We start from the raw sequence: 24,699 nt of genomic DNA, 5'->3' as shown, positions 1-24,699 counted from the left end.
TGCAGAGTGGCAGCTGGGGGGGCCAGAGGCGCCGGCGCGTCACGTGCCCCTTGGGCGGCCGTGCTGGCGGCAGTCAGGGCGCTCTGAGAGGCACTGTTTGGGGAATGCCCCTGCCCTGCCCCAGAGCCCAGGCGGGCGGCCTCGGTCCTGGGCAGTTCGGAGGGGCCGGAGGGAGGCTCCGGGCTCAGATCCCCCTCATTGTCCCAGGCGCCTGTGCCCGGCCCCGGGTTAGACAGCCCTGAAACCTGGGCAAGTCGCTGAACCTGAACACCCCCCCCCCGCCATGCCCCGGGGCTTGGTGAGTTTCCAGCCCGGATCTGACACAGAGGCAGAAGGAGAGCAGCCAGATGGGGGGGGGGGGGCAGGGAGGCAGCAAAGGCGCTCTCCCCCCACCCCAGAGAACACCGGCGCCTTCACCCGCACTTCCATCTCAGAGCCTCCCCCGAGGACTGCTTCCAAGGCAGAAGAGTGGCAAGGGCTAGATTTGAACCCAGGTCCCCCCTCTCTAGGCCTGGCCCCCCACTTCTGTTCCGAGCCCCGATTAAAGAACCTAGATTGGATGCAGAGAGGCAGCTGAGCCCCCGGGGCCCTGGGTTTGGGGGGTCGGTTGTTTTGCCGGAGCCCCGAATTCGCCTGCAGGTGAGAGGCATTGTGGGGGCTCGGACCCCCTGAAGACGAGGGGCCCCGGGCCTCTAAGGAGTGGACAGGCTCCCGGGCAGGTACCCAGACTGCATTGTCCACGTCTGCCCGAGGGGGCGCGCTCAGGAGCGGGTCGGGGATGTGGGGAGCCTTTGGCCTGGGGCGGCGCTGCAGAGGCTTCTGGGAAGATCTCTGTGGAGCGCCGAAGCCACGGGAAGGGAAGCCTCGGGGGCTCCGCAGAGCATTCGTCCTCCAACGTGGCGCCCGCCGTGGCTAGAGGGGGTTCCTGCGGCTTGAATGCCTGCAAGGGGGCTTCTCTGCTGAGCGGAGAGGAGGGGGGAGGGGGAGAGAGTGGGGACCCAAATTCAAATTTAAATGTTTGTGTTAATAAATCCTTGATCTAAAATTCAAAGGAAGGGTAGCAGGCGGCTCCCCAGCACCCTTATTTACAGATGAGGAAACTGAGGTCCCTGAGGCTAAGCGACTTTCCCCAGATCACCCAGGGAGGACGCACCCTGGGTGGAACTTGAACCCTGAGCCTCTGAGGGTCTCGTGCCAGGGATATCTCCCCAGTGCCACACACCAGAAGGAAGACGTGCCTTTGGGAGGCTGGCGGGAGCCGTGCGTGGAGGGGAGGGGGAAGAAGCCGCGATTTCCCTTGAGGCGATTGTGATGACTGGCCCCGGCCCTCCCACATGCAAGTCTCCCTTGGGTGGCAGTCCGCAGAGTAGCCTCCGCGCTTTCCTTCCAGAGTCCCTGGGAGGCTCGAGAAAAAAGGAAGATTGTCTACTAGAATTAGTCCGTGCCGGGGCCGGTGGCCCGTGGGGTCCCGCTCTCGTGACGGCTGCCCTTCGAGGCCTTCTAGGCGTGGGGCCCGGCAGCAGCTGTGGCAACGGTCCACGTTTCCGTGTGAATAATTGGAACGGGGTGGCCTATTCCTTGTGCCCTTCTTCCTTCCAGGCAAACTGAGGCCGAGGGCCTCCCGCACCCCCGGGGCACCGCCCTCGCCCACCCTGCTCTCCCAAATGGATGCCAACGAGCCCTCCCAGAGTAACTTCGAGGTGGGATTTAGGCCGCCCCAGATGGCCGGAGGAGAGAGCCAGGAGCATTCCGCGGAGGGCGGCTGCCTTCAGGACGGCCCAGGAGGGGAAGGCACGGCCTTCGGGCCCCAGAATGTTGCCCCCTCCCCTTGTCCAGCCGAATTCCGCAGCTGTAGCCCCGGCTGGTGCAGTGCCTTCTACGAAGCCGACTGCTTCGGGCCAGATGTCTACGCTTACGTGAAGAAACTGGGGCGACCCAAAGAGGACGAGTCCCAGAACGCGGAGGCCCCGAGACTGGTAAGTCCTGGGAACCATCCCTGGGAGCCCTGACGCCGAACAGGGCCCAGGCTGCTCCTCTCTGGTCTCTCCGACCGGCCACCGGCTTTCTTTACAGCCACATTCCCTTTAGGAGCAGGTCCAGATGCTCAAGGGGCGGTTGAAGGGCAAATGGGAGGAAGCGGGGTGATCACCCTGCCCTGGTCCCCTTTCCAGCAGTAGGGCGTGTGCTTGATAAAGGCCTGGAGGCTGTATTAAAGCTGGAAGGCTAATTTGTAACCCGAGGGGTTCAGTCTCTCAGTATGGAGAGGGGAGAGAGGAGACCCCTTCTCAAAGTGGCGTTCGGGGAGACAGCTGCTGTTGAGGGCTGGCTCAGAGAGAGGAGAGGGGGTTCGGCCTTCCCTCCTTAGCTAAGGCCGATTCGCTCTTGTCCCCCCTCCACTACTCGAGACCCAAAGGTCTCCCCTCAATCCATTCACTCACACTCAGCTTAGGGAACAGATCAGGTGATACAAAAGGAATAACGGGCAGGGAAGAATGGGAAAAGGAAAGTGGGGAAAAGGAGTCCCCGTCTCTATCTAAACCCTTTTCCTCCCTCCTCAAGTCTGGGGGAACTCGGGCGTTGGCAGCCTGAGCCCCCCAAGAGAAAGTCAGGTGGACTCACCCCTGGGCAAGAGGAGCTGAGGTAGAGTCTGCTCAGGTGTCTCTTCAGAAAGTCCCTTCAATTGGGAAGTGTTGGGGGAGGATTTCCAGTCACCAGCAGGGTAACCCTCAGGAGAAGGTCTTTATCCGCCTCTCCCGACTGAGGGCCTCACTGCTCTCCCTCCACCAGAGTCTTCTCCTCCTCCCCAGATTCCACACTCCTGGGGCCCCTCCCCCGTCGAGGTGATCCATTCACACACTCTTCAGCCTGGCACTTTTCTCTAGTGCCAGCCTCTGTTACAAGGCCCAGGGGAGCTCGGGGTCCCAGGAGTTTGGCCTTGAATCTGATGGGAGGTGGGATACATTGGTCCCCCAAACCAGACCCGATCTCAGGACTAAGCTGGGAGATGCTGGTCCATCTTGGCAAGCCAGAAAGGCCCAAGGCCAAACAGTTCGTGCCTGACAAGGTCCTGTTCCACCACAGCACCCCCATTCCTGGGTTCTGGGTCAGCTGGCCACAGGGCCCCTGAGTGATGCTCAGGTCCTAAGTGGCCCTTTGGACAATGGGAGTATTTGGTTAGCCGAGGTGTCAAAGGCCTGTCCCGTTAGTTCCGCACAGCCATTTTCCGTGGTCTTCCCCCTCCAGCTTTCCGGGAATGCATCTTATCTGACATTCCAAGGGGCTTTTGTCAGTCTTTCACTGTGTGGGTGCTCTGCTCATTTCTGATCTCTTCCTGCTTGGTTGTCCCAAAATGTTGCTCCACAGTCAGGTGCTGCCACCTTGAATTCCCCTACCTCCACTCCCATTTGTGCTCCCCACTTGTAGGTAGAATAGACTATAGGAAGAAGGAAATCTGGGACCAAACCGACATCCCCTCAGCAGTGGCCAGGCCAGAGCTGGACACACCTTCCCCTGGGGCCTACGAGGTCTGTCTGTCAAATATGTCTGAGGAGTGGCAGCCATAGTGGGAAAGGAGTTGTGTCTGCTGGTCGGTGTTGGACTTCTAAAAGAGAAGCTCTTAGGGCCCAGAGGAACAATTGTAGCCGAGCATTGTAGACTTCCATCGTTTGCAAAGACCTCCCCTCCCTTCTGGGGGCTGACCTAGCCCTGGGAGCAAAGAGCCTCCTTCGAATTTCCCAAATCTCTTCCTGAAGCAAGCTGGCCCCCATATGCTATGCTATGCACGCAAACACTAGACCCTGGAGAGGTCTGGTGGGGCCAGAGAAGACCCGAGTCACGATGTGTTCCATGGCTCCCAGAGAGCCTTGGCCCGAGAAGTAGCCATTCAGTGACCCCTCCTGGAGTCTGACTCCTTCCATCCCCCCACTCTGGGCAGGAATGATTCAGTGATAGCCAGCTCAGATATGAGTGAGCCCTGTATAATTGAAAATCTGTTACCCTAAAAAAGAACTACATTTCCTGAGATCCCACTGATTTCCTGTCATTACACACTTCCTGTAGACAGACAATAAATATCCAGGGGGAAGTCCTGCCCCTTCTCTTTGGAAATGATACAGCAATCAGCAGTGATGGTGGTGAGTGGGGATTTTGAAAATGGCTAACCAGGCGTGGGCATGTGTTGTTGTTGGTTTTTTTCCTCTCATCCCTTCTGGTCGCCAGCTGTAAAAAATAAATTATAATCTCTAATAATAAAAATATTATATTCTATGAGGTTTATTAAATTATCATTAGAAACCAAGGAATAAAAAGGATTAAAAAAACACATGCCTGTGGCTGGTTAGCCATTCCCTATCTACAGGAAGTATGTAATGACAGGAAGTCAGTGGGCTCTTGGGAAATGTAGTTCTTTTTTTAGGGAAACAGATTTTCAATTCTACAGCCCCAAGGACAATAGTGAGTGTGGAGCTTCCCTCCTTGGCTTTTTGTTACGCCCTCAGGGCATCCCCTTTAGGGTGCCGCCATGATAGCTGACTGGCTGGTTGCTGGGTAGATGGACAGAATGTTTTACTTCATCGCTTTCCATGTGCCAGGCCTATGCTTAGCCCAGCTCCATGTCCTTGTGCTTGGTCCTCCTTCCCACTGCCAGGCACTGTGTTAGTGACTTCTTGGGCATCGTGTGTGCACAGTAACTAGCCCCGACCCCTTAGGACAAAGGAGTAAAGACAGAACGCGGCATTTCAAGCCCTCGGCTAGATCCCTGAGATCCTCTGGTCCCCTAGAGATGAGGAGAGTCCCCCACCTGGTCCTGTTGGCGACTGTCAGGTTGCCTCAGAGTGCCCCCCCCCGATTCTTCAGTGGGTTCCCAAAGGTCGTTCCAGAGATAGGTGAGGTCCCTGAGAGGAGCCCAGATGGAGCCCTACAAGCTCTCTGGACCCTGAGCCCATCTCTGCTCACCAATGAGCCCCATTGGTTCAAACTCCCATTACTAGGACAATGGAGCAAGACGAGGCGGGCAGAGGAAGCATGGGGGGGGGGGGCATGACCCATCTGTTACCTCATTCCTGGGGAAAAGAGTTCACTCCCCAGAGTGGAGAGCCCAGCATAGACCGAGGAATCCGGCCCTCTGCTCTTGCTGGCCCCGGCTGCCATTTTCCCCACAAAAGACCTCCTGCCAATCCACCTTGCTTCCAGCCTCCAAACTCGGGATGCTTGCTGTTCTACCCCTAATTCCGAGCTCCCTGGTCGAGGCCTTCTCTGATCCTCCTCCACTTCAGATCAGGAAGAATAGACGCCCCAGGAAGAGGGCCAGAGCCAAGAGTAAGCCCAAGACTTGAGGGGCTGCGCTTGGGGCCTCTCCCTCTCCCAGGCAGTCCGTGCCTCCTCTCTTGGACAAAGCTGGCCGCAATCGCCCTCAGGCTTGGGCGGGAGGCAGGGGCCTCCCTATTTGCCTCCAGAGCTCTGGGAGGGTGAAGGAATCTCCTCCAGGACAGTCTGGCCTCTTGGGTGGCCACCCGCCCCCCTCTACGGTGCCAGATTACAGAAGAGGGAGGCTCTGGACACTTTAGCACCCACGTCCCGTCTCCGTCCCTGGCCTTGGCCTTCAGGGGGCCTGTTGGTGTCACTCTCTGAACGTGTCCCTCTTGGCTAGTGGGTGGTCAAAGGGTCTAATAGGGTGGCTTGCCGAGGCCCTGACCTCCACACTGTGCTGAGACTTGCCCACCTCACAGTAAAGGTGCAGCCTGAAAGTCTCCATAGAGCATCGTGGCCTTATTCGAGCCGCCCCTCCGTGGTGGTGGTCTTTCCCTGGGCTCCCCCTCCCTGTCTTCCTTTGAGATTCCAATTCTCTTCAAGAGGTTTCAGTAGTAGCTCTCTGTCTCTGTCTGTCTCTCTGTCTCTGCCTCTCTCTGTCTCTCTCTCTATCTCTCTCTCCCCTCTCTCTCTCTGTCTTTCTGTCTCTGTCTCTCTCTCTCTGTCTCTCTGTCTCTGCCTCTCTCTCTGTCTTTCTGTCTCTCTCTGTCTCTCTCTCTGTCTCTGTCTCTCTCTCTGTCTCTCTCTCTGTCTCTGTCTCTCTCTCTGTCTCTCTGTCTTTCTGTCTCTCTGTCTCTGCCTCTCTATCTCTGTCTCTCTCTCTGTCTCTGTCTCTCTGTCTCTCTCCCTCTCTCTCTCTCTGTCTCTCTCTCTGTGTCTCTCTCTCTGTCTCTCTCTCTGTGTCTCCCTGTCTGTCTCTCTGTCTCTCCCTCTCTCTGTCTCTCTCTCTGTGTCTCTCTCTCTGTCTCTCTCTCTGTGTCTCCCTGTCTGTCTCTCTCCCTCTCCCTCTCTCTGTCTCTCTCTCTCTGTGTCTCTCTGTCTCTCTGTCTGTCTCTCTGTCTCTCTCCCCCTCTGTCTCTCCCCTCCCCCTCCTCCCCCTCTTCCTGGCTCTTGCTTCCTTTGATAAAATGTCCACGGGCCGAGACAATCCGGGGTGGTCCCTGCTGACGTGGGGGCAGCCCTGCCCCTGCCAACTGATCCTGTGACCTCTGGGACCGTTCGGGGGCCTCGATCCCCCCCGCAGTCTGGTTCCTGCCCATCTTTCTGGGCTTCTGGGCAGATTGTCCTGTTCTCTGCCGTATTTATCCCTGTTGGGGGCCCTGACTCGGTGGGGGTGGGAGTGGGGGGGGGTAGCCTCTGTCCCCGCCAGTGTGAAGGGTGGTCCCACCTGGGAGACAGTGGCGTTAGGCCTGGACAGTCAGAGGGAAGGGGGTGTCCGTGGCGTCTCCATGGAGACGGCACGATGACGATCGTGACTCCTCCGTGTCCCTCTTCTGCCAACGCTGCCCGCGGAGCAGTCGCCCCTGGAGGAGTGCGAATGTAACCAGGTAGGTTTCCGCGCGTGCCGCCTCGGGCCCCCGCCCGGGCGCTGGCTGTCGGCTCGGCCCTTCCTGGGCTCTGGAGCGCTTAGCCCGAGGCTTCCGTGTGACCCCAGGCGTGCTGCCCGCTGTCTCTCCTCTGCCATGAGGCCACCCTCGTGGCAAAGGGAGAACCAGGCAGGACGTGAGCCCGATGGATGGGGGGGGGCGGCCCTGCTCTCCCCCAGCCCCCTCCCCTCTGCGGCCAGTGAAGGGGGCCAGTTTTCTCATCCCTTCTCTGAGGCCGCCCAGCTCTGCTGCCTGCTTCGCGTCCTGCTCAGGGTCTGCCCTTTCCGTGCCACGTTTCATTGGAAACTTCCCGTCCCCCGACGTGGGCACGAGCTCCCCGGCCACTGGGCCGCCTCCTCCACGCGCCAAGAGTTCCTTTGCATGGTGGGATCCAGCACGAAGAGGGGCTGCAGAGCGGGGGGGGGGGGGGGGCCTTGACAGGGGCGGCAGGGAGGGGAAGGAGACTCTCGGTGCCTGGAAGACTGAGCACCAAGGCCGGAGGGAGCTGAGTGTAGGGTCGGATTTGGAGTCCGAGGCCCTGAGTTCGGTTTCAGCCGGGTCACATCCCCCCACCAGTTTTTTCAAAACCTGTAAGATGAAGGGTCAGGCTGGGTCTCCTGCAAGGACCCCCCCAGCCCCAAGCCCGGGATCTTCTGGGGTGCCGTGGCAGCTCAGAAGAGACAGACGGACAGACACCCCCGCTGGGGGGAGGCCCTGGGGATCCACCGTTACAACCAGCCAGCAGCCCAGGGGGAGGCAGCATCCCAGTCCCAGAGTGCCGCCCCCTCCCCCATCATCTTCCCCTCCCCCATCTCGTCCCTCCAACGTTTCTTTCTCCTTTGCTCGTAACAAATGGCACATGTGGCCGGAGAGGCTCCTGGCGGGTGGCCCTGGGCCTCGGGGCCTCTCCCTCGGGCAGGCCGGTCACTGCTTCTGGGCCGCATCCCTGACCTTCCCGTCTTCTCAGGAGCTGGAGCAGCAGCTGATGATCGAGAAGAGAAACTACCGGAAGACCCTCAAGTTCCGCCAGAAGCTGCTGCAGAAGGAGAAGAGAAGCAGAGGTGCGGGACGGCGGGTGCAGGGCAGCGGGCATGGGGTGGGCACGGGCGGGCACAAGGCAGGCATGAGGCGGGCGTGGGGCGGGCACAGGGCAGGCACGGGGTGGGCACAGGGCGGGCACGAGGCGGGCATGAGGTGGGCACGGGGTGGGCACGAGGCAGGCACGAGGCGGGCGTGGGGCAGGCACAGGGCGGGCACAAGGCGGGCGCGGGGCAGGCACGGGGCGGGCGCGGGGCAGGTGTGGGGCGGGCATGGGGCAGGCACGGGGTGGGCACGGGGCGGGCATGAGGCGGGCGTGGGCTGGGCACAAGGTGGGCACGGGGCGGGCGCGGGGCGGGAACAAGGTGGGCACGGGGTGGGCGTGGGGCGGGCACGAGGCGGGCGTGGGGCGGGAACAAGGTGGGCACGAGGCGGGCGTGGGGTGGGCACAAGGTGGGCACAGGGCGGGAGCGGGGCGGGAACAAGGCGGGCGCGGGGCGGGCACGGGGCGGGCGCGGGGCAGGTGTGGGGCGGGCATGGGGCAGGCACGGGGTGGGCACGGGGCGGGCGTGGGCTGGGCACAAGGTGGGCACCGGGCGGGTGCGGGGCAGGAACAAGGTGGGCACAGGGCGGGCACGGGGTGGGCGTGGGGCGGGCATGAGGCGGGTGTGGGGCGGGCACGAGGCGGGCGTGGGGCGGGAACAAGGTGGGCACGAGGCGGGCGTGGGGCGGGCACAAGGTGGGCACAGGGCGGGAGCGGGGCGGGAACAAGGTGGGCACGGGGCGGGCACAGGGCGGGCGCGGGGCAGACACCGGAGCCACCTCTGCTGAGCGCACGTCCCGCCCGCAGGTTCCGAGGTGAAGACCATGTTGTCCAGGCTGAAGGGGCAGCTGGAGGAGGCGAAGGCCAAGGTGCACTTTCTGGAGCTGGTCAAGAAGTACCTGCAGGTAGGCCGGCCTCGCTTGTCCCTTGCCGGGCGCTCCCCGGCGGCCCTCCTGGCAGGGCGCCGAGGCAGGAGGCCGCCCAGCGCCGCTCGGCTCCCCCCGCAGGTGGCCTACGCGGAGCAGTGGGGGCTGCAGCCCTGGGCGCTGCCGGTCATCGTGAACATCGCGGCGGCCGCCCGCCTCGACACCCTGGACTTCAGCCCCCTGGACGAGTCGTCGTCCCTCATCTTCTACAACGTCAACAAGCACCAGGGCAACCCCAAGCAGAAGAGCTCCCGCGTGCTCCAGGCGGGGACCCCGCTGGGGCTCATGGCCTACCTCTACTCCAGGTAGCCGGGGCCGGGGGGGCAGGGCGAGAGCGCGGCTGGCTGGCACTCCTCTTCCGCCCCGCCTCACCTCTGTGGCGGACGCACCCCTCCCCCTCCTTCCCTCTCGGGGGGCCTTCGTCATCGATGGGGGGAGGGGGAGGGGGGGCCCCCGAGGAGGCGCCTGCTGGGCGAGCTGTCAGATCCACAAAGCAGGGCAGAAAGGCAGCGACGCTAGAGAGAATCCTTTGGAAGCCCGTTCAGCGGGCTCAGGAGCTGGGCGCTGGGCAGGTGTAGACAAAAAGGAAACCACCCCCCACCCCCCCGGAGCTGGCGTGCTCCCAAGGGAGAACTCTGTTTTCCCATCTGCAAAATGGGGAACTTGGAGTAAACGCCCTCCGGAGGCCTTTCCAGCTCTACAGGTCAGAGAGGAGCCCCCCCCCCCCGGGGTCCCTTGTCATGTGGGGGGTGGGGCGGGATGAGCCCTGAGTGCCTGGACGGTGCCCAGAAGGAAGCTGGGCATTCTGGGATACCCAAATGAACACTGGAGGCCTGGGTGTGGAATGGCGTGCACGGGAGACACGAGGCCACGGACCGTGTGAAGGGTGCAGGGCAGGCTGGAGAGAGGAGTCAGCAGCGTCTCCCAGAGGCCAAAGGGCCTCTCAGGAGGGAGGCCGGAGCCAGGGAGACGGCGTGGGAGGCCACTGGCGTGCCTCAGGGCAGAGAGGCAGAAGGCCGGGGGGGGGTGCCCACAGGCTGGTCATCACCGAGGTCTGTCTTCCCCTTTGGAAATGTCCAGCCTTTCTGAGTAACAACTAAAATGATTCCAAGTGGTCCAGGCTCGAGGGAAGGGCCCGAACTAGCTGGGAAAGACGGGAAGTGACGCCAGGCAAGCGCCACGGACGGAAGAGATGGTGGAAGATGCCACAGAACGTGGCATGCCCAGCGGGCAGGGTGGAATGTGGAGGACAGATGGTGGCTGCCAGTGGATGCAGGGGGTGGGTAAAGGGCTTCGGGGAGAGAGAGGCAAGTGAGGAAAGGGGGCCAGGCAGGGGTTGGGGTGGGGCGGGAAGGAAAGAGGACAGACTTCTGTGGAAAGGCGAGAGCTAGATAAGGGGACCTTGGAGCCCCCTTCCCTCATCAGGAGGCAGATGCTGGACACATTGCTGTCCGCAAGGAGCTCCCATTCTTTGGGGAACACTGACACGTGTGAAGGGCTACAGGGGAGCTTGACGGACGCATCAAGCAAGGCTGATTCATATCACGGAAATGATAAGAGAACCCAAGAGAGCTCCTGAGATCACCAAGAGGAGGGGGCCCAGGCAGAGCCTTAGGGGATCCCCGGGGTTCAGGAGTGGAATCTGAATGAGGAGTCAGTAAAGGAAACTGCAGAGGCACAATTCAAGCCCTTCCCCTGACCATCGTGCCAAGTACGTGCTCTTCTAGGCAGTCTCCCTTTGATGTAAGCCCATTCCACAAAATAGATCTGTGTTGGCCAACCTATGGCACATGTGCTGGAGCATGCCGGAGGGGGCTGCTCCCTTCCCCCTCTCCACGTGCTGAGGACATTTCTCCCATGGCCTGCCCAGTCACCTAATTGGGGGGGGGGGGCTCCTATGTGTCATGGGGCACTCGGTCTCTAAGGTCTCCAAAGGGTTCACCATCACTGGTATAGATGGTGAAGGGAATCAACTTTGCTCTTTGGTATGTTCTGAGTCTACCAGTCCTCACATGTGGGCACTCAGAGTCGGAAAGTACCTCAGGGGCCGTGTGTGGTCTAAGCCTCATATGAACAAGGTGTCCCCCTCTACGGCATCCCAGCAAGTCCCAGCCTGAAGACTTGAGTCGTAGCTGCCTGAATAAGCCCCGTCCTGCCTCAGCTTCCTCATCTGTAGAATGAGCACAATCAGAGTGCCTCCTCCAAGGGTTACCTCAAAAAGAAGACGGGCTTTGTTGCAGCATTTTGCAACCCATAAAGCACTGTATAAGTGCCAGCTATTATCAGAAGTAGCTTTGAGAGTCGTCAGCATGGAGATGACAATTGGATCCAGGGAGCTAATGGTGTGAGCAAGTGAAATCGCAGAAGGAAGAGAGAAAATTGGCGAGCCTGGGGGGGATACCCAGAGCTAGTGGGAGTGGCTTGGATGGAGGAGCCCTTAGAAAGGGGGGAGGAGGAGCAGGAGAGAAGCAGGCACCCAGGACGGCAGTGACCAACAGCGCTGGAGGCTGCGGAGGCCAGGGAGAACGAGGAAGGACAAGACTGGTGGACCTGGTGGGCACGAGAGCAGCGGCTTCAGGGGCACGACGAGGCCCAAAGCCAGACCCGTGACAGTTAGGGAAGGGCCGAGAGAAGGCAGAGGAAGTGGAGGCGCCTCTTGGAGGTGGTTTTCTCCAGGCACTTCTCAGCTTCTGAAGGAAGGAAAGCTACGGGGATGTGGCCTTCCCAGAGCATGGCTTCGTGGGCATCTGCTGGAGTGGATGGGCCGAGCCGGGTCACTTGTACAAATAGAGAGGCCGGGAAGGGCTGGGGATGAAGGAGAACCCAGTGACAGGAGGCCGCTGGGAGCTGGGAGGGGAGGGGAGAAGAGGGAGCTCGCTAGGGATGGTCTCCCCTTTTCGGTAAAGTGGCAGGTTGGAGCCTCAGCCTAGTGGGCTGGGAAGGAGGGCCTGGAAGCATGGAGAAGAGCTCCTTTGGGGGGAGGGACAGTGGGCCATTGAAGGAGCCGGAGAAGGACCACCTCGCAGTAGGGCGGCCTCAGCGGAGGGCAGCTACCCAATCTGCGGCTGGAAAGGCGGAGCAATGAGGACGTGCTGGGGAGAGAGTTGGGTGAGTCTGGGAGTGCTCACGTGGCTGGGGGCCTCCTCTATACTGTCCAACAAGGCTTGGTTTCCATACCGTGAGCCATGCCTGAGACAGGTGACCAATGGCCCACCCAGAGTAGAAGCCAAGCCTCCTTCAGAGGAGCAGCGTGAAGGCTGGATGTGCCTGTGTGTGTGGTGTGTGTGTGTGTGTGTGCCTGTGGGTGTGGTGTGTGGGTGTGGGTGTGGGTGTGTGCCTCTGTGGGTGTGCGTGTGTGTGTGTGTGTGCCTGTGGGTGTGGGTGTGTGCCTCTGTGGGTGTGCGTGTGTGTGTGTGTGTGCCTGTGGGTGTGCCTCTGTGGGTGTGCGTGTGTGGATGGGTGTGTGCCTCTGTGGGTGTGTGGGTGTGCATGTGTGGGTGGGTGTCTGTGTGGGGGTGTGCCTGTGGGGGTGTGCCTGTGGGGGGTGTGCCTGTGGGGGGTGTCCACGTGTCACCAGCAGGGCCCCGGCCGCCGCTCGTCTCCTCCAGGGCTCAGGGAGGACAAGGGCTGCCCGTCGCCGGGCCAGAGAGGCAGGCGGGGAGGCGCTCAGGGCTGCTCCTTCTGCTTTCCCAGCGATGCTTTTCTGGAGGGCTACGTCCAGCAGTTCCTCTACACCTTTCGCTATTTCTGCACCCCAGAAGACTTCCTGCAGTTCCTTCTGGACAGGATCAATAGCACTTTGTCCAGGTAACCTCCGGGCCTCTTGTGCCCAGGAGAAAGGCCCCCTCGGCCGCCTCACGGCCATGCAGCGCCCCAGCCTTGGCGTTGCAGCCTCTCAGAGGCAGGCAGGCTGCTGATGCGCCTCCAGAGCGCATGTTATGATCAGGCTTTGACTCTTCTCTGCCTTCCAGCCCAGATCTGAAATAAGGGGGTAGAGCTGGTGCCCAGGCAGACATTCCCTTCCTTGCGCCCCTCCTGCCCTCTGACTGGGCACGTTTGTGTCCCACAACTCCAGATCTGGGACCCCAGGGAGTGCTGAGCATTTGGGAAAAGGGACCCTTTTGATGTGGGCACTCGGGGCCCCTGCCCTGCCTCCATTTCCAGTATGGGTCTCCCACAGCCAAGAAAAATGGAGTGACGTTCTGGACCGTGGGGACCCTCAGCCCAAACCCTTCATGTTTTCTCTTTCCAGAGCCAACCAGGACCCCACGTCCACCTTCACCAAGATCTATAATCGCAGTTTCTGCATCCTACAGGCTTGGATTGAAGACTGCTATACTGTAGACTTTACCAGGAACACCGGGCTCTTGGAAAAGCTCGAGGAGTTCATTTCTTCCAAGGTAACTCTTACAAGAGCCCAGACCAGTGATGGCGAACCTTTTAGAGACCACGAGCCCAAACCACAAACCATGGAGGGGGTGGGGGAGCAGCCCAGGCCGAGTCCCTCTGGCTTTCTAGTAAGGAACTCTGTGCTGGGGTGATGGTGGGGGTACCCACGGAGAGGGCTCTGAGTGCCCCACTCTGGCATGCATTCCTTGGGTGCACCAGCCCAGGCCTAGGCCAAGAACCAGAAGATGAACAGATTGGGAGCACGTTGCTGAGCAGGTGGGGAGCCTTGGGGAGAGTCAGAGCTAGCTTGGCTCAGTTGGGTTAGGGGAGAGCCCGGAAAGTACCACTGCTGTCCCTCCTGCTGACCGCTCGGTGTGCTCTGTCCAGGTAGTTCCCCTTGATGGCTATGGGGAACATTTGAGGTCCTTTCTCGAAGTTGCCACAGATGGAAAATGCGAGGGCCCTTCCCGCCTCGGTGACTTGGAGGATGAGAAAGAGGCTGATGAAGACAGCCGGTCTCTGAACGCGCTGTGCAAAAAGCTCTCTGAGGAGAACCTCTCTCGGAAGGTAGGTCCGGCCTGACACTAACGCTCGGCTGGATGAGGTGGCCTAGCGGACTCGGTAGATCCCCAGAGTAGCCTCTGGCAGCACTATAGACAGCGAACAGCCCCAATGGGCTGTGCCTCTCCTCGAGGAAATAACTCGGGGGGCCTCCAGGGTTCCTCCTCTGCGTCTATATTAGAGTGAAGGTGGTGACGATGGCAGCTGGGAAGTTAGGAGGACCTGAGTTCAGAGCTGTCGTGGCCCTGCTTAAGTCATTTTCCCTCTTGGTACCTGTTTTTTCATTTGGAAAATGGTCATAATAACACATACTTCACATAGGTGTGGAGATATATGAGATTGACATGTAAATTGCTTCGCAAAACTTAAAGTGCCATACAGGTGAAAGCCATCATCACTATCATTATTGTAGTTACCATCTCCACCACCACACCTACCACCATCAGATTCTCCACCACCACCATCATCATCATCATCACTGCCATCATCATCTCTACGATCATCTCCATCATCATCACCTTCATCATTGTATTCACCATCCTCATCACCACCATCATCATCACTACCCCCCCACCACCATCATCATCATCATCACTGCCACCATCACCATCATCATCTCCATCATCATGACCCTCATCATTGTATTCACCATCCTCATCACCGCCATCATCACCATCATCACCTTCATCATTGTATTCACCATCCTCATCACCACCATCATCACCATCATCATCACCTTCATCATTGTATTCACCATCCTCATCACCACCATCATCATCACTACCACCACCTTCATCATTGTATTCACCATCCTCATCACCGCCACCATCACCATCATCATCTCCATCATCATCATCACTACCACCACCTTCATCATTGTATTCACCATCCTCATCACCGCCACCATCACCATCATCATCTCCATTATCATGACCCTCATCATTGTATTCACCATCCTCATCACCGCCATCATCACCATCATCATCACCTTCATCATTGTATTCACCATCCTCATCACCACCATCATCATCACTACCACCACCTTCATCACTGTATTCACCATCCTCATCACCGCCATCTTCATCACCACCATCATCATCACTACCACCACCTTCATCATTGTATTCACCATCCTCATCACCGCCATCATCATCTCTACGATCATCACCATCATCATCTCCATCATTATATTCGCCATCCTCATCACCACCATCATCATCACTACCACCACCTTCATCATTGTATTCACCATCCTCATCACCGCCACCATCACCATCATCATCTCCATCATCATCATCACTACCACCACCTTCATCATTGTATTCACCATCCTCATCACCGCCACCATCACCATCATCATCTCCATCATCATGACCCTCATCATTGTATTCACCATCCTCATCACCGCCATCATCACCATCATCATCACCTTCATCATTGTATTCACCATCCTCATCACCACCATCATCATCACTACCACCACCTTCATCACTGTATTCACCATCCTCATCACCGCCATCCTCATCACCACCATCATCATCACTACTACCACCACCATCATCATCACCCTCATCATTGTATTCACCATCCTCATCACCGCCATCATCATCTCTACGATCATCACCATCATCATCTCCATCATTGTATTCACCATCCTCATTGCCATCCCACCACTATCATCATCCTCATCACCATTGTAGTTCATGGGTTCAGTCACGTCCGACTCTTCGTGTCCACGTAGAGTTTTCTGGGTAAAGACGCTGGAGTATCTCTGGGCTCTACCCACTCCCTGCCACAGAACTAGACAGTTTTCAGAAAGTTTCACGTGCACGCTCTCCTTTGGATCCAGTCACTCTCTGAAGGACTATAGAGGGCCACTGTCACCATCCTCTTTTTACAGATGAGGAAACTGAGGTCTGAACTTAAGGTGACTTATCCCAGAGCTAAGACCATACTTCACTGCTGGTTCAAGCAGAGTGGTAGCAAGTTGGGGCTTCTGGTTTTCCAACTGGGCCAGCCTTAGAGGACCAGATTCAGAGCTGCCAGGGAGGCTGCCCCAGCCAGGTGAGGGGATACCTTGCTGCCTCTGTCTCTTTCCAGGGTTTTAATTGGAAGCTTCCCAGGGGCAATGGCTTCATCCTGCCTCACCACAAAGAAAGGCCGTACACCATCGCCTCTGCCCTCCCCAAGCCCTGCTTCTTGGAGGAATTCTGTGGTGCCTATGGCAAGACCAGCGAGAAGGGGCCCTACTTCCTCACCGAGTACAGCACCCACCAGCTCTTCACCCAGCTAACCCTGATGCAGCAGGTAAGAGCAGTGAGCCCATTAAGTGGGGGTGGGTTTGGGCCCAAAGTTGGGCCCTGGATCCAGGCAGGAGCCGGGACTGGTGGAAGCCCTGGCTGAGGTGGGAAATGCTCCCAGAGCTGCCATCTTGGTGCTGGACAATCAGGGTGGGGCCTGTAGAAGCATGAGGCCTGCGCCCAGGGAACAAAGTCAATGTATGCGCCAGGAACGTGCCACAGAGACCACGTCTCTAAGGACAGTTGAGACCTGGACTCAGCTCCCTCAGGAGTCCTCCAGGAGCATCTTTCGTGTGGCCCCACTTGGGGAGAAGGGAGAAGGGAACTTGAAAAGGCCCTAAGGACCGCCCTCTCTGGGGACCCAAGAGGACAAGCCCTGGAAGGTGAATGGTCAAGCTCCTGCGAAGGGCCTTGGCTGATGACATCTGAGGAGGAAGGTCCTTTGGGCCTTCCCCCACTCTCTGCCCTTTCTGTTTTGCTAATGAGGTGATTTGACTCCCTTGGGCCACTAGAGGGCACCCTAGTGGTGGACACCAGAAGGCTCTGGGTCAGGGCGACTGCCCACCGCCCCTGGCAATGGGGGAGAGCACTCAAGGCAATGGGAGCTAGTAAGGAGGGTCCTTTGGTTTTCAGTGGGGAGTCGCCAGGGTCTGGACACCAGGCAGAGGCAGCTTTGTGCTAAGATACAGGGGAGGCGGGGAGAGGGACCCCTATACCTTGGATCCCTCGTCCCCCGGCTGTTCCCATCCTATGGGATCCCCTTATCTACCCAGCATCAGTGCCCAGACCGCACAGCCTCTCTCTGCCCTCCTGGGCCCTGTGCCAGTCTCCCAGAGGCCAGCCCACGCCTGCCAGTGTGTGGCCTGACTTAAAGGGCCATGTGGTGTGAAGACGTGGCTGGCCCTCGGCACCTTAGCTGGCCTGGAGTTGTGTTCTCGGGGCAGCTGGTTTATGGAGCCACAGAGTGCTGACTGGGGTGCTTTTTCTAACAAGGAAATGTTCCAGAAGTGCCACCCCGTCCATTTCTTGAATTCCCGAGCCCTCGGCGTCCTGGACAAAAGCACAGCCTTGCCAAAGTGAGTGGCTGCCTGCCCCCTGGGCACCATCAGCACCATCATTCAGATTTTGGCTCCCCTCGTCCCCACAACCCCCTAGGAGAGAGGAGCTAGAATCGTCTCCACTTTACGGAAGTGGAAACTGAGGCAGAAGCAAAATGACTTGTCCAGGGTCTCACAGGTCCAAGGCTGGATTTGAATTCAGTCACCCTTGACCGACACCCCAGCTACCTCTGCCCACGTCTCCCAGGGCTGGGCTGGGCCCACTCTCCTGTCACTGAATGCTGCTTCGGGCTCTTTGAGGGAGGGCACCAATGAATCTCCCTCTCCATCCCATCCCCAGGTCTCTGCTCTGATGTCCCGGAGCCCTAAAGACAATGCAGACGCGCACATGCACATGTGTACGTGCCTGCTGCGGTAGAACCAGGGGAGAGGCCGCCGGGCCTGGGGTCTGACCCTCCTCGCTCTGAGAGGCCCCGGCGAGGGCCGGCCCTCTCCCACCATCCCCGTCTTCTCGCTCCACAGATGTGGGTCCTCCGAGTCGCTGTCTGCCAAGGCTGGGAGCCTGTTTCTGCCCAGCTACAGCCAGGACAAGTACCTGCTGCAGCTCCTGAGAAACGCAGACAACATCAGCACCTGGGTGGCTGCCGAAATCGTGACAAGCCACACTTCTAAGGTTGGCCAATACCCCGACCCGGCCCTCCCACCCATTCTGCAGATGGAGAAACTGAGCCCGAGAGTGGAGAGTGATTAGCCCAGGGTCACACACCCATTCTGTGTCTAAGGTGGGGTTTGAACCCAGGCCTCTCCAGACTCTGAGACCAGAGCCTTTCCACTGCACCACCCTGCCTCTCTTTGTCTTATTCCTGGCTTTCTTAGTTTCCTCTTAGCCTGGCTAGCTGTTTGATGGGCAGATGGTTAAACGGATGGATGGACAGATGGATGGATGGACGGACGGACAGATGGATGGGCAGAAGGATGGTTGGCTGGAAGGATGGATGGACAGAAGGATGGATGGGTGGATGGATGGATGGATGGATGAAAGGATGGATGGATGGATGGGTGAAAGGATGGATGGATGAATGGATGGGTGAAAGGATGGATGGATGGATGGGTGGATGGATGGATGGATGGGTGGGTGGATGGATGGATGGATGGGTGAAAGAATGGATGGATGAATGGATGGGTGGGTGGGTGGGTGGATGCTTGTGAGGACAGGTCTGATCTTTTTTAAACTGGAGTGGTTTATCATTTCCTTCTCCAGCTCATCTTATGGATGAGGAACTGAGGCAAACAGGGTTAAGTGACTTACCCCGGGTCATGTAGCTAGCAAGTGTCGGAAGTCAGATTTGAACTCGGGAACATGAATCTTCCACTGTGCCAAAGTAGCTGCCCCAATTTTAATTTTTTTAACTGTATCTGCTAGATTTGTTTTCCAAGGCAGCATCAGGACCAAGTGGTGGGAAAGGTCTTTTCTTAGTTACTGGACGCCCGACTCCAAGTGGATCCCCTGCTCGGACCTTAGCTTAGTTTTACTTAAAGCAAGAAAAGCCAAGACTAATCCTCGGTGCTGGCTGAGCTCGCCCCGCCCCCAGCCCCCATTTCCCAGATGCAGGGCGGGGAGGGGGGGAACCACACAAGCAGGAAGTGGCCAAGCCAGGATTCCTCTTAGCCTGTTCATTGGTCCAATATGGCCATATTCAGAGCAAGGAGAGCACAACTGGCAGGGCAGGGCTCCAGCGACCTCCCAAAGGGGGAAACTGAGGCACGGAAAGGGGAAGGTCTCCCTTGACGAAGGAGGACCTAGAACAAAGTGCCCCACCTCCAGCTTGGTCCCCGCTCTCGTCTCTGGTGCCATTTCCATTGATCAAGTCGTGTCATCTGGTGCTGAGCCATGGTCTCCTCCTCGAGGCTGGAGGCCGCTGTTGTGGCCCGGTGCCCCAGCGGCGGGCTCTGCGCGGGGCGCCGCACCGCTTCTGCCCTCGCTGGGCCCGGGGCCCCTGCTCTGAGGAGGCTCGGAGCTGGCGAGGCCTCTGCCTGCGGGGAGGTCGGGGCCTCCAGGGGCCTCTCCCGACGCTGCGTTTGCTTCTAGGGTCCGCAGGGGAAGGAGGCCGTCCTTCGGGGGAGGCCCGGGCGCCCCAGAGGCCTCCGCCGGCTCCTCCTCGGGCCGGGCTGCAGGCTGTGCTCCGGGGGACCCCAGGGGGTGCCGGGCAGCTTAAGGGGGCTGTGAGGGAAGGAAGAAGGGCCGGGATCCTCCTGAAATGGGGTCCAGGACTGGCCGGCGGCCCCGAGCAGACACGTGGGAGAGGCGGCTGGCACGGAAGGGCCGCCTGCTCGGGCCGGGGTGGCCGCAGCGCCCCGGGGCCAGGGCCGGAGTGAGACCCCGGCGTCCTCGGAGCGCAAGCAAGCTCCTCCTGCGTGTGGGCCCTGCGCCGAGGCAGCTTTCTCCCTCCTGGAAGAGACGGGAAAGCCCCAGGGAGGAAGTCTAGCCCAGGGAGGCTGCGGGCTGGGCCCTCGGGTCCTGGGTTCGATTTGGACACGCTTCAGGGGCTGACACCCGAGCGCTGGGGTCCAGGGAGAGGCCGGGCGGCCAGTGGCCCCCCCTTGTTCCCCGCCCTGGTGGAGACCCTGGCAGTAGCTAGAGAGGGCAGAGGGGCGTCTGCCTTCCTCCGGGCTCTCCCCACTCCAATCCATTCCCCGGTTAGCCAGCGAGGTGACGCTCCTGCCCTCCATAAGCTCCTGTGGCTCCCTCGGGCCTCTGTGCAAAGGCAGAGCTCTGGCTCTGGAGGGCAAAGGCCTTCCTCACGCTCCTCCCCCGGCCAATCTCTGCGGCCCCTCCGGCCCTTCGAGCCTGGCAGGTCCCTCCGTCCACAGGGCTGAGGATGGAGCTCCCCGCTCTGCCTTTGTCTCCCCGCGTGCCGCCCGTCCCTGCATACAGTCGCCTGGGCCCCCCGGCCTGGGCCCTGACCTCCGTGGGGACAGCCCAGGGGCCGGAGGAAGGCCTGGGCCCGGGGGAGGGGGGACAGCCCAGGGGCCGGAGGAAGGCCTGGGCCCGGGGGAGGGGGCCTCAGCCAGCCAGGGCCGGCTCTTCCTGCTTCCTGCCTCTGGGGAGGAGGGCGGCCTGGGAGGCCGGGCCCAGGGTCCTGCGCTGGGAGGGGAGAGATAGTCTATCAGGCCACGGAGGCAGGGACAATAGGCCCCTAATGGCCGGGTCTGGCCCTGAAGGACAATTGCCCCGGCCTAAGGACTCCTTGTTTGCCCAGGTAATCCCACCTTGGCCCCTGCCACACCAAGGCTCAGGGACCTTCCCCGCCGCCCGAGGAAGCCGGGCTCCAGCCCTTGAGTTCGAATCCCGCCTCCGATCCGAACTCGGTCGCTTAGCCCCTCTCGGCCTCAGTCTCCTCGCCTGTAAAACGGGGTGATGGTGGCCGGCCAGGAGCATTGAAGGACGGGATGAGATGGGGGCCGAGAGCGCTGCAGCGGCTTAGGGAGGGAGGAAAGCAGTGCCCGCCGGAGCTCTCTCGCCTTTGGGTGCCTGCGCGCCCGGGGCTCCCGGGGGGCCGAGGAGGGAGCCCCGGGGGCTGGGGCCTGAGGCTCGCCCTTTCCCGTCTCAGCTGCAGGTCAACCTCCTCTCCAAGTTCCTGCTGGTGGCCAAGGCCTCGTACGAGCAGAGGAACTTCTCCACAGCCATGCAGATCCTGGGGGGCCTGGAGCACCTCCTGGTCAGGCAGCTGCCGGTACGTGGGCGCCCGCACGCGGGGGGCCTCGGTGGCGGCTCGCCCCGAGCCAACGGGCCGCCCTTCTCTGTCCTTCCCAGGCCTGGAAGGTCCTCCCGGCCAAGATCGCCGAGATCATGGAGGAGCTGAAGGCTGTGGAGGTGCCCGCGGGGGGGGGGGCCCTGGGGGGTCCCCGCTCGAGCCACCCCATCGGCACGGGCTCTGCGCTGGGCCTCGCTCATCCCCCAGCCAAGCCCTCTGCCAGGCCCCACAGCTGCCCGGGCTAGGGAGGGAGCAGCCGCGCCCTGGACCCCAGGGGAGCCCCGGCTAGGGAGGGAGCAGCCGCGCCCCGGACCCCGGGGGAGCCCCGGCTAGGGAGGGAGCAGCCGCGCCCTGGACCCCAGGGGAGCCCCGGCTAGGGAGGGAGCAGCCGCGCCCCGGACCCCGGGGGAGCCCCGGCTAGGGAGGGAGCAGCCGCGCCCTGGACCCCGGGGGAGCCCCGGCTAGGGAGAGCCCCGGCTAGGGAGGGAGCAGCCGCACCCCGGACCCCAGGGGAGCCCCGGCTAGGGAGGGAGCAGCCGCGCCCTGGACCCCAGGGGAGCCCCGGCTAGGGAGAGCCCCGGCTAGGGAGGGAGCAGCCGCGCCCCGGACCCCGGGGGAGCCCCGGCTAGGGAGGGAGCAGCCACGCCCCGGACCCCGGGGGAGCCCCGGCTAGGGAGGGAGCAGCCGCGCCTGCGTGGGAGGGGCCTGCCCTCAACCCTTCTCCGCCCCCCCAGGTGTTCCTGAAGAGCGACAGCGTGTGCTTGATGGAAGGCCGCCGCTTCCGCACGCAGCCCACCATCCCGTCGGCCCACCTGCTGGCCATGCACATCCAGCAGCTGGAGACGGGCGGCTTCACCATGACCAACGGGGCCCACAAGTGGAGCAAGCTGAGGTGCCCGAGGCCTTGGCGGCGGGCGGCCCCCCCGGGGTGCCTGGGCGGGGCGCGGGCGGGGCTGCCCTCCTGGCCCCCAGCCCAGCCCCTTCTCTGTTCTGCCCTCCAAGGAACATCGCCAAGGTGGTGAGCCAGGTGCACGCGTTCCAGGAGAACCCGTTCACCTTCGCGGCGGACCACAAGCTGCAGGCGTACCTCAAGCAGAGGATCGCGCGCTTCAGCGGGGCCGACATCTCCCTCTTGGCCGCGGACAACCGGGCCAACTTCCACCAGGTTCCCGAAGAAAAGCATTCCCGGAAGATCCAGGACACGTTGCGCCGGATGAAGGCCACGTTTCAGTAGTGGTGGGCGTCCGGCCGGGCCGTGGCGGGAGGTGGAGGGGAGCCCCCCAACCCGGACGGGCCCCCCGAGCGCTCCCAGCCCAGCCCAGGACACCTCGCACCGGGGAAGGAAGGGGGGATGGGGTAGAACCGAAGCAGGGACGACCGTGGCCTCGGTGGCGGTCCACGTCCTCCTGTCCACACACCCTTTGGCCCTGGCTCCTCCTGGTTTTTCTTCTCTCCGGTGGGGAGACCTCCTAGCCATTCACTGGGGGGGGGGGGGGGGGGCTCAGCCCCTTTGACCCGCGGGCCCGGGTGAGCTCTGGAAGGCCAAGGGGAAGTCAAGCCCCTGCTGGGGACTTCCAGGGAATGTCTCGCCATTGAGCCACGCTGCCACGGCCCAGAGGGAGCTCCCTGGCTACTTTCTGAGCGGGCCAAAGTCCACCTGAGCCCTGAAAGGCCCCCCGTCCGAGCCCCGACCCCGGAGCCCACCATCCCCAGGACCGGGAAGATCTGAGCAAGCTTTGAGGGCGTCTTCACTGGCCTGAGCCCCAGGGAGGGCTTCCATGGGGTTGTAGCAGCAGCGAGGTCACCACACAGGCCCTGGGGAGCCCTTGAGGTCAGGCCAGAGAGGGAGGACCGCTGGGGCGGCAGCAGAGGCCTCCGGGTCCTTGTACACGTGTGGGGCCTCCTCCCAAGGGGGAAGTCCGCCTGGGCCCCCCCACTTAGGACGGACTGGCAGGAGAGAGGCTGCCCCAGGATGCCAGCAGCGCCCGGGAGTCACCAAGGCCGCCCCTTGGCCGTCCGCCGGCCTGGCTGGCTGCTGCCCCCTTCGCTGGGCCTTCACTGAAGTCTCCCGCAAGAATCCCAACATCAGCCCCTGCACCCCGCTGGAAGTGACTCCCAAGCGGCCCGATCCCTGCTTCGGCCCCTCACTGCACGCTTGCCAGCTCAGCCGCCACAAACGGTGCCTCTCCCGGCTGCCGCTGCCGCTCCAGGCCCGCCTCTGCCCAAATGAGCCCCTTCTCCTGCAGAGAACCAGCTGGCCTCTTCCCGTGAGCCAGGCCCGAGGCATTGGCGTCTCAGGGTGCCCCCCGGCTCCCCAGGGCCCCTGCTTCCCAATCGTGTGCCCCCCCCACCCCCCCCAGCGATCTCTGATCCTGGGCCCAGGCCGGGTTCGAGTTTTCCCTCCTGTGTCTCGGCACACAGATTCAGCGCCTCTGCGGATGCCTTCTCTTCACACCCAGCCTGCTTTGGGCCCGAGTGAGCCAGAGGAGCTAGGAAGATGGTACGGGACCCAGACCCGGGCTGAGCAGCCTCATGGCTGCCCCTGCCAGCCCCAGGAAAAGAGAAGAGAATATTTGGGCCAAGGGCAGAAGAGAGCCTGCAGTTGGATCTGGTGGGCAGGTGCCAGCCTGGCATGACCTCGAACACGGGCAGGGAGGCAGCCCTCAAAGCATCACCAACCCAAGCCAGTATAGTACCTACGGGCCAAGGGCTCCCTCCTTTGGGCCTCGCCCGCTCGTCTTCCCTGTCCCTCTTCCTCAGGCCTACGTCCCCTTTTCCGTCCCGTTAGTTTTAAGGCTTAAGAGAATTCTGGGATGTCTGGTTTGTTCCTTCGTGTGTCCTCACGGCTCCACAGAGGCCTTGGCAGCCCTTCCTCCTTGTGGTCGTCGCCCGCCCCAGCCTGTGTCACCCACGCTGGCATGGCCGATCCCCTCTGGCCCGCTCGCCATCCTTGCTGCATGTGTGCACACCCACCTGTCATGGGAGGGGCTTCCCCTTTCACAGGACGACGGGCTGGCAGGCTGCTCTCTGGGGCTCAGCTTGGCCCTGCCCACCAGCCACACGCTCTGTTGGAGGTTTGGTCTGAAGCCCAAGAGGGCACCTGGGGTCAATCCTCATTTCAGAGATGGCATCACTGCTGCCTTCCTTGGAGAAGCAAAGGCGCCATTCACCCCAGCACTGCTGTCTGCATGTTGTCCAGTCCTGCTGCTCCGATTTCTAAATAAAACCGTTTGTACCCAGACAAACGTGGTGTCTCTTCCTGCTGTTGGGGGCGGGCAGGGGGGCAGGGGGAGAGAAAGAGACACAGAGATGCAGAGACAGGAGAAATACAGAGAGACAGAATCAGCCCAGCCTGGAGTCAGCATGCCTGCTGGCTGTCTGCCCTTTGATCCAGCCATAGCACTGCTGGGTTTGTACCAAAGAGATCATAAGGAAAAAGACTTGCACAAGAATCTTCATAGGTGCACTTTGTGGTGGCAAAAAACTGGAAATGGAGAGGGTGTCCCCCGATTAGGGAAAGGCTGAACACAATGTGGTATATGTTGGTGATGGAATACTTTTGTGCTCAAAGGAATGATGAACTGGAGGGACTCCATGTGAACTGGGACGACCTCCAGGAAGTGATGCAGAGTGAAAGGAGCAGAACCAGGAGAACATTGTACACAGAGCTGGATACACTGTGGTACAATCGAATGTAACTGACTTTGCTACTAGTAACAATGCAACGACCCAGGAC

At 60.7% G+C, this 24,699-nt stretch overlaps 1 protein-coding gene across 7 annotated transcripts in view; it reads left to right on the top strand.

The window, feature by feature from the left end:
- KNDC1 (kinase non-catalytic C-lobe domain containing 1) overlaps nt 1–24,208 on the top strand; it is a 68,364-nt gene extending 44,156 nt beyond the window's left edge. For 2 of the 7 annotated variants that reach the window (XM_056794805.1, XM_056794796.1), the window contains 15 exons: nt 1,600–1,976; nt 6,825–6,854; nt 7,861–7,954; nt 8,782–8,879; nt 8,982–9,205; nt 12,594–12,707; nt 13,153–13,300; nt 13,677–13,856; nt 15,951–16,157; nt 17,144–17,226; nt 17,731–17,881; nt 20,820–20,942; nt 21,023–21,082; nt 21,698–21,855; nt 21,966–24,208. In XM_056794805.1, the coding sequence (XP_056650783.1) occupies nt 1,600–1,976; nt 6,825–6,854; nt 7,861–7,954; nt 8,782–8,879; nt 8,982–9,205; nt 12,594–12,707; nt 13,153–13,300; nt 13,677–13,856; nt 15,951–16,157; nt 17,144–17,226; nt 17,731–17,881; nt 20,820–20,942; nt 21,023–21,082; nt 21,698–21,855; nt 21,966–22,197 (2,279 nt within the window). In that variant the 3' untranslated portion in view covers nt 22,198–24,208. The other 5 variants (XM_056794793.1, XM_056794782.1, XR_008911402.1 and 2 more) reach the window with 4 other exon arrangements.
- The last annotated feature ends 491 nt before the right edge of the window (nt 24,209–24,699 follow it).

This window comes from Monodelphis domestica, chromosome 1 (genome assembly GCF_027887165.1).
Source record: "Monodelphis domestica isolate mMonDom1 chromosome 1, mMonDom1.pri, whole genome shotgun sequence".
Lineage (NCBI taxonomy): Eukaryota > Metazoa > Chordata > Mammalia > Didelphimorphia > Didelphidae > Monodelphis > Monodelphis domestica.
This window is presented reverse-complemented; position numbering and strand designations above follow the sequence as displayed.